At 37.3% G+C, this 9,541-nt stretch overlaps 1 protein-coding gene across 3 annotated transcripts in view; it reads left to right on the top strand.

The window, feature by feature from the left end:
* LOC111270698 (transmembrane protein 222) overlaps positions 1-7,538 on the top strand; it is a 9,761-nt gene extending 2,223 nt beyond the window's left edge. For 2 of the 3 annotated variants that reach the window (XM_022851080.2, XM_022851073.2), the window contains 4 exons: positions 3,913-3,997; positions 4,243-4,314; positions 5,198-5,318; positions 5,561-6,955. In XM_022851080.2, coding sequence (XP_022706815.1) covers positions 3,913-3,997; positions 4,243-4,314; positions 5,198-5,318; positions 5,561-5,703 — 421 coding nt within the window. In that variant the 3' untranslated portion in view covers positions 5,704-6,955. Of the gene's footprint in view, positions 1-3,912; positions 3,998-4,242; positions 4,315-5,197; positions 5,319-5,560; positions 6,956-7,339 lie in introns of those variants that run through there. The other variant, XR_002686424.2, reaches the window with a different exon arrangement.
* Positions 7,539-9,541: the final 2,003 nt, after the last annotated feature.

Here is a 9,541-nt window from a genome sequence, read left to right as displayed (position 1 = left end):
CACTTCCTTGCAATCTATTTTAATAGGTCAAATATTAAAGAATACATATATATATGAACAATTATACGTTGATAGCTAATGGCTGTGAACTACTCGTTGCTGGTAACCAATGAGAAGCTAAACCAATCCGTTTCAATTTTTAAAATAGTGAGCTGAAAGCAGGCGGCGCTAGAAACCTGCTTACAAGTACACTTAAATAAGAAAATATTTCGATAACATGGCAAATTCAAAGTTAGAAAGTAGGTATAATATTAAATTAGAAATTTTTCTTATTTCTTAAGGTAAAGCTCGTACTTTGCAGAGCTTGCATGCACATCGAATTTCCTCAACAGGTTTCGTCTGATAATTGATCTGAATCCTATGACGTCCTGTTTTGGCTTTCTGAATAACCAATTTAGGACGGCGGTGCAAGTATTTAAAACCCAATTTTTGAAACACTCTTATGTGAACTATCTACGAACCTGTTGGAAAGCACGCCCTGTTGATCAAATTTGACGTAAATTGATTTGGTTCCTACGAAAGCTGGTATCTTTTTTTGGCTCATACAGGCTCTCATTATGATGAGCGAGCAGTTATAAGTACAATTTCTGAGTTTCATGGTATTTTATCAAGATTCCAAAAATTGAGTGTATTGGAAACGAGATGTACGACGTTATTGTTATTAGTTATTAAATTATTAGATTAAGGAGCACGGCAAAAGGTGCTCACTATAGCCATTAAATTTTTTCCCTTAAAACAGCCATAAATCCTACACTTTAACGTTTCCGATAGATCATCTTTACTGTCAACCGTTTGAATAGATGCCTATTTGGAGGTATTTAGCTCACTCTATTGTAGATACGAACGTGTTCGACAAATATGTATATATATATATATATATATTTATTTTCTTGTTTACTTTCTTATATAGAAAATATACAAAGATATAAGAAATTCACGATCGAAGAATTGCGAATCTATAAAGGTGAGTGTTCTTGAAGTAATCCCCTGCAGAAGACTTGCAACGTCCCTAATCCTTTAAATTGATTGTTTTCGCTCGTAATATTCGCAAAATAGGATCGCGAAGGTAGCAGTCAGCTGTAAGGGTAAAAAGCCCGATGTTAAGGCGTTCATAGTGTTGCTGAACGTCTTAGCAAAAATATTATACTTTTTACGTCGAAAAATAAGTGAAAACTTATGACAACAATTTCAAGATTTTGAAAGATTCTAAAGGGTTTTCGACATGTCGACCAACATGTCACTTAGAGAACAACCGAGGAAGGCATGTGTGAAGACGTTTACAGTTTACATTTCGGGACAGGTGCACGCGCGAAAAAAACTCATAAAGTTCGCGTCATATTTTTATTTCAGAATGGTTTGGGCTACAGAAGGCTTCCTTACCTACTTAGGTCATCAAATATTTCCTAACAAGGATAGAATACAAACTGGAAATTTTCATTCCAAAATATTCGTTTTGAAGCAACAGAACTTGCTATTTTCTGTTTGATAACATTTTTGGGCAAGGTGACAAAACAAATCTTTCCATTGTAATCCTGTGTCCAAACCTAATAGAATGCGGATTTTCTCGAGAACGAGCAGTGAATACTCAAAATAGGAGACGACGTAGAGGTACGAAACCTATGCTGCACTTATAGTAACACACATTTAATGAAATTAAATGATTTAGTTTTTCTATCCGGTATTGCAGCCAAGCATTGCCTTGGATAAGTAAGGTTGTTAACTACTTCTGTGTTATCCCCAATAACCATTGCTCTGTAGTTATATATACTATAAAAAAAAATTTTGTTGCTGGTTCGTAGTGCCGAGTATTTTTGCAATTATATATTTTGTCTCCTTAGTCTATTAGATTATTCTACGGCTATTTTCTTAGCAGCATCTAACACAGTTAACACACAACAATGGATAGGTAAAGTGGAAATAATACCGTTATAACTTTTATGTTTTGATTGCTTAAATTTCCTTACAGTTAACTTTTAACACTGACTTTCTATATTTGCGGAGCGCTTTTAGTCCGCAATTCACGATTCGGGAGACACAAATCATTAAACAACATACCCAATTCTCATAAAACCGATATATGCTGCCGTTTAATTAGAAATGGTCAGCATCAATCTAACTGTCACTGAGTCATCAATGAGCTTGCTATGTTTCCTTATTTAATCTTGCACTTGTTATATACTGTTGGGCAGCGAATTCTAAAGTAATTTGCTCGATCTCACATCACGTAATTCTGTTTCCTGGAGACCATCCTCTAGCCGCAAGTTTATGCGGTGTCGTTTCCCTTGCTCACTGTTGAAATGACGTGATTACTTGTTACGTTAGATTCCAACCGATGCTTAATAACGCAGCTAATATCTATCTAAAATAACGATAAGTGAGTTATATCTATCGTTAGTACAAGTCAATATCAAAAAATCTTCTACACTTCGTCGAATTTCTGGGGGAAGCTTTGGCTTCTTATGGCTAAAACTATGGTTTTGAAGAGTTAAGAAGAATTAGGGAGCCTTTTAATTAATTTATTAATTAAATATTATTTATTATATTAAATAGTCGGTAATAGTTAATAAGGATAACTTTATCAAAATCACTTTGGCTAATATATTTTGTTACTTGGATCTGAATATATCATGTTGTATGACGTTTTTATAATGGATTTAGCCCTTTTCTGTAAATATTATTTGGAATTCATCAAAGGGATGTTTTACGCAGTCGATGCCCCATTTGGGAAGCATCTGCTTTATTACAAAAGGTCTTAAATACTTCGGACGGAAGTTTGTCTGAATGGTATTATCCGCGGTGAAAACTTGACTCGGATGTATGCAAACGGGCTTGGTCTAATATCGTGGAAATTTGCGGCGTTGTTTAATTGGCAGTATGATCTATATTGGTTGGGGTTTTAAAAAGATGTGACGAAATTCCGGCCCAAAATGTACTAAATATTGAAGTGTTGTTGCACAACGCATAAAATGAAGTGCAATAGAGTAATGCACGCTAGAACAAGGTTATAAACCCAGTGAATATAAATGTCAAAAGAAGAGAAATGGTAATAAATAAGCATTTATCAAAGATGTGTCATAATCTGCAAACTGCAACATTCAAAACGGTTTTTGTACATAAAATGCCCTCTTGAATGTAATATTTAAGTAACGATTGATTTATTGAATCAGATTCTCTACTATTATGCGAGGACGTTCCGATCCAATTGTTGTGAAATTGTAAACTGCTGAAAACAGTAAGTTGTTCCGTGAATATGATGTCAAGTTAAGTTGAGGTAACCAATTTAAAAAATTAGGAGCAATTGGATTTATTGCCACAAATCTTTACCATTAATAGGTTTCAGTTCGCACTGATATCATCAACGTCGTGGATAAGATGAATCGTGAATAGTGCAGATTCAATTATTGAGGACTGACTGAAACCATATCTAATAATTACAGTGTATATACATTCCCGTTTAAATTCTGTTGAAATCCAGTGGCATAACGTTTCGACTGGATAAAATATCCTAATAGGCATGGTATATCTCCTATTACAATCGTCCGTCTACTTCTGTTCTACCATCGATTCTATTTAGAGAAGTCTTATTTTGGCGTGCATATATTATAATACAAGACGCATAATTACAATGTCTGGAAAGATCTATGCTAGACACAGTTTAATAGAAGCAAGTTTTTAAAGGGATATGGTCATCATTTATGTAGAATAAATCGAAATTTATTTTGCAGAAGAAGAGTTTATCCTGAAATGATCGTATAAGGATTTTTCTGACTAGAAATTGACATGTCGTTTTTATGAAAAGTTATTAAACTAAATAAAGTCATGCATATAATTTCTTTAAAAAAACAAATTTCGTATTTGTATGTAAGAATAAGCCTAAAAACGTTTTATGTTCTTGCTAACGTTTTTCATCAGGTGGCTTTTTCCATTTATTGGCCATGTTGGAATCTGTTTATCAAATGGCGTCATCACAGACTTTTCGGGACCATATCGTGTCACAGTAAGTAACAATATCTAATATTTTTTTATTGTCAATGACTTTTCAGTTGGCAGTCGAAATCAATTTTAATAAAAGTCATACCATGTTCTTTCGTGCTGTCATAGCCAGTTATATTTTCTGAAGCGGAACTAAACAGAGCGCGAGCAACTGTGTCTCAAACAAACATAATTTTTCACTGTACCTTCTTTGTTTACCATACTTTTTATCTGTGACATGTTGATCTCATTAAACGACAATGACATTAGGAGGATCAAATGGGATTCGGAAATCCGCGGAAATACTGGCAGCTAGATCCGGCCCGGGCTCAGGGTGGACAAGTGAGTATTGAGAAAGTGCTCTGACATTTCATTGCAAAATAATTTATTAATAAGTTAGTCTTAATTGCAGTACTTTCCCGTGATAAGAAGTGAAGACGGTGTTATTTAAATTGTCGAATATGAAGGGAAAGATGTCCAAACTGGGAATTGTTTTGATGAGCTGCTTCTAAGACTGTGTCTAAACAAAGGCACATCTTTCAACAATTCAATTTTTGTCTATGCTAGACGTGTCATATTTGTTCAACTATTACCCAGCACGATTACAGCTTCAATTCAGAACCTAAGCCGCTCACAAGTTCGTTACAAGCTTCTTTTGGAAATATACAAGCGTATACTTGACAGCACAAATGAGCGAATTTACGTTCGCACTGTAATACCCCATGTATAATCATCCGGTGGATTAGCTAGTATAAGCCGGTGCATTACATTGCTGAAAAACTCATGGTTTGTTCTAAATGCTTTACCTATCTACGATTGCACAACATAGAACATGCAAAGAAATTTCTTTAATAGTACGTTCGCCTTTGTGAAAAAATATAGTCGTATGGCAGCTATTTTACTGTAGATTGTGCTCAGAACATAAGCGTATGCCATAAATTCGTTTTTAGCTACAGTGAGCGCATCATCTGAATTAGGAACAATCATTTCTGCGGTGGACTTATCGATATTTTATTATATAAAAACTGATTTTGTCCTAACATAAATAAGCGACGTAGTAATACTACGGCGCACAGTCAGACAAAGCCTGCCTCAATTTGATGCGCCAACCTGTATAATTTCATTATCAAAGCAAACAAAGAAATGTTTAAAATTTAAGTTTTCCGATATTCTTAGGACTTGTATATATAATGTATTGCTTTTTCGGTTATATTTGCGATGCCAGGTGGGTTGGGACGAAGCTGTTACCAGAGCGGCTGAGGTATACCGTGGGAGGATGTATAATCTATTCTGTGACAATTGTCATTCGCATGTTGTCACAGCACTGAACTACTGTGCCTACGACGGTAAGCAAAGCATATCAATTTTACGGATCTCATACGGAATTTTTTGCGGCACCTATGGTAAATCATTTGTGGTGACTAATCTGTTAGTTTTCTTTATTTTAATTTAATATAATAAAGCCTTTACAACTTACTGATTCAAGAACATCGCAGACCATAGCGTTGTCCCCTGCGTTAGCCTGTGAGATTTTAGAAATGATCGTAGGCAACTTATTCAAACTGCTTTTTTGTTGCGGAAATTTTAGGTAAAAGCAACTGGACGCTAATAAGTTTGTGGCTGCGTTTGAGCATTTACTCTCGCTACGTTTCCTACTTCGAGGCCATACGAACCTATGTGCCATTTTGTATCCTTGTTACTTTAGCTACCGTTCTATTCTTCGCCTGCTGACTAGTAACAAAATCATCGACGACCTCAATCATGACCAGAGCTAGCAGATGAACGATACTGTTTGCCATGAAGCTTCTACGTATAGAACAAAAACTATTCCAGCTCACTTCGAGGAATCAAATAACATCGTCTGTATCAGCGTGTGGTGTGCTCTCTTATCTTACGATGGGAAGATGCAGTTATCTATATGCCTCTATATGTTATGTACCTAAGACCCTACATTGTCAATTGTGGACATATTTATGGACCGTTAACCGCCACAGATGTTGTGCAGCAAGCCAAATGGCCTCCTTTGATGTGAGCACCATGAAATATAGAATATGGGAGATAATATATATCTCCCATATTCTCCATTTCAATTACTGGCGCACTGAATACATCCTCTCAAATTCTGGCAAAGGTACCTACCTTACCGAAGGCCCATAGGAGAAGAAATTATCCTTTTTAACTATTTTAATTACTGATTCTGAAGCATAATTATATAGCGCTGTGAAGCTTCAGCGTTAAAGTGTCAACCAAAGACACGATATATCTCCTTATTATCTCTGTATGGGTCGTTTAGTTACATGACAGTCTGTGTAAATAGTAAAGATGATCACAAGTGACTAACTTCTTAGTTGATGGTACGTGGCAGGAAGAAACCTGTAAAAAAACCCATATAAGCTCTAATCCACGGCAAGAAGGGCAGTTCGCCTTAAATGATAACTGTAATCCATGAGCCATTGAGACCATTTTGAAAAAACAAGCGAGAAACTATACTATACAAATTCAACGAAATGGTCGTGTAAGTTAGCGCTTGCAGAGTCATCTTCGAGTCTTGACGCAGCATCAGCTGCAAGGCGATCTTGAATGACATCGGCTTCAAAATAGGTACTTTATGTAAGAGAGATTGTATATGAGATAAGAGGGTAGTCTTCACTGGTTTTTGTTCTTTCGCAACAGCCAGATGATCAGGAGACAAAATTAGTAAGCACGTCGCACGTTAGGTGAACCCACAGCAGTGATGCCCAACGAGAACTTGACTGTGGCTTGCATTTAAGGGAAAGCGTATAACGAATAAGGGAAACCGTGGTAACATTCTATACTGAAAATACATTGTCTGATCCTTACGGTTGTATAAGCCTATATGCATGCTTATTATTGGGTTGCTCTGGGTTGTTCCGTTGTTCTAAAAAATCAGTACCACCTCACTCTTGCGATAATCAATAAAAAAGAAGATAATAGGTTAATAAAATATTGTAAATATACGGTATTGTTTTACGTTTTCACTATTCAGTTATTTAACAAAGCGGAAGAGGACAAAATGAAGATTATACTTTGGAATTACTACTTTAGATAGTTTTAATATAAAGTGAGGCCCTAAACGTGTTGTCCGAGATTGTGGATTATCTATTTTGCTACGCTGATAATCTCGATTCCTTAAGTACACAAATTGAAAGTCTATGGTTGGCTAAAGTTAACGTGACAAACGAAAATTAACTCGTCGGAGATCAGCTGGGACACACACAGCAGTAGGTAACATTCCATTCTACGGAAGGAATTATCTATAGGCACGTTATACTTAGCGAAATATTACAAAAACTTCATTATGGCCTTTACTGAAACGACATGTTGATGTTCTTTTTATGCGTTTCAGTGTACTGAAAAAGTTGGAGTTGTTTTTATCTTTGCCTGTCTTTCTTCTAAATACAACAATGAACAAATGGGCAGGCATGACTGATGAGCTGCAAGAAACCCTGTGTTAGACAAGCTATAGTCCAATAGCAATAGTAAAAACAGGTGATGCCACTTCGATGAATTGGACAGACAATAAATCATTATTTTGTAAGGTGCAACGTAAGTCTTGCTCGCTGAGAATTTGTGTTAGGATGGCATTAATAATGGATTAATTTATAATGAAGACTGTAACTGCCATCTCAGGTAAGAAGGTTATGAATAATATATAGGTTTTAGACTTCAATATGAAATTGGTGGTGAAACAGGTGGTATGGGCTAAAAAAACAAAAGTCCACTGGGTAATTTTTTTTCTATGCGAAGCTCGGGAGCACAAAATGCCTGGGGCATGTCCATGTAATATATTTCGTGCTTACAAATGTTCAAGTTTTCCAATTTGGCCAGATTTTCCATATATATGTATTCGTGCGAAATAGAGCCATGTGATATTTTAAAAAGAGACGGCCATTTGATCGCAGGGCTGTCGATCTATGTAGAGTAATTGTTTCTACCAGCTATAACTAAAGCTATTTGGTGGAAGTGGTGGGGTGTCTAAATCGATGCGATTTTTATTTGCTCTGACGACTAATCATAATTGCCGGAAGAAGGCTCGGCAGAAAATATCGATTTCAGCGTATGAGCGCTCTGTTTCTGAGTGCGGATCGGCGTATTGAGAAGTACACCGATCACGTCAATGCATCCAGGTTCCGCCGGAAATAATAAGTAGGGAGATATGAGAGACCTTTACATAAAACTCTACAACCGTTTCACGCCGGAAAAGCCAAGTCATCATATAAGAAGAGTTAGGAGACTTTTCCGCAATTATAGTACTAAGCGGCGACTGTTAGACCGGCCGGACAACAAACTCGACCTTAGTTGTTTTTAACTAACGTCCGATAGACTGTAAAATCTATGGAAGCCTTCACTAACTTCGTTACTGCGGTAAAACACACCTTCTGTACCGCGATAGTCGTAGTACTTCGGTTACATCTCAAGAGGGCGTAACACGAACCTCGGCAAGCATGCTGGATAGCGAGGCTAAAACATTGTTTTCTGCCTTTATCAACGTAGACGATAATCGCTCGTGAAAGCGCAGCGTCCGCACTGTCTGCAAATGCACTCAGCTAAAAACTGCAAGCTCTTACTGTGTTGGCCTTCGCTCGCCGTGGGTACGAGTGAATATATTTGCATTTCAGGGCTATTGAGAACAATGCCCACCTCATGGTATTCGAACACGCCACATTCACTAAAAAGCCGTTGTCGAACACCGGTGATAGATATAATCCAAGAAAGTAAAAAAATCAACGCATTGTAACTAAAGAAAAATATTTTCTGCCGTTCTGATCGCATACATTTACAATATACAGGCATCCGACAACGTGGGTATCTTCTGCACATCATTACGGCCATCCGGACGCCGTGCAAGCTGTTTATCATTTGACGGCATCTTATTTTCGCAGCGCAGTGTTTAAGCGCCTAAATCACTTGTTGAAAAGCCAGAGGCTTGTTCAGGTCCTATGAACGTCGGAAAACTAAATAGGAAAGCGCATAGCATTGTCCCGAAAAAGGCTTTTGTGTTGCGGCTTGAGAGTATATTCGTGCATTCTAGAAAAGATTAGCGGAAAAAGAAGCGAACTTGGTACAGGTAGTATTAGACTTGCCAACGGATTGTTTGAAAAGGATGGATATAATTTTACCCCAAGAGGTACAGAATGTACTTAGTTTGCCCCTGTGGTGTCAAAGGTCACGGGAGAAACGCCGACGGCTTAAAAAGTTTGCAACGGCACTTCAGAAGGATTTCATTTAATAGTGGCTTTGACGGTTGCGCCAACAGCTTGTACCCACATTCCACTTCGTGAGGTCTCAGACTGGCAACACGCGCTCGAAGGGCATCATAAAGTTAAAAACTCAAGCGTTATGTGTTTCTCGTAGTACAAAAGTCTCCTGGGAACCAGCATGTTGCTGCGGCCATACAGATCTCGAAAAACCGGATGGTGGATGTCAGTTTATAGAGGGTGCACTCGCATTGCTTTGGATTTGCGTGGCCAACGTGTTACATAACTTTAAACAGCAGGTTCAGTCGCCACATAGGGTGAATGTTTCTGCTTACCAACATTGATAATAA

This window comes from Varroa jacobsoni, unplaced genomic scaffold (assembly GCF_002532875.2).
Source record: "Varroa jacobsoni isolate VJ856 unplaced genomic scaffold, vjacob_1.0 scaffold_164, whole genome shotgun sequence".
NCBI classification, from domain to species: Eukaryota; Metazoa; Arthropoda; class Arachnida; order Mesostigmata; family Varroidae; genus Varroa; species Varroa jacobsoni.
Note: the sequence above shows the minus strand (reverse complement) of the source record. Positions and strands in the feature narration are given on the sequence as shown.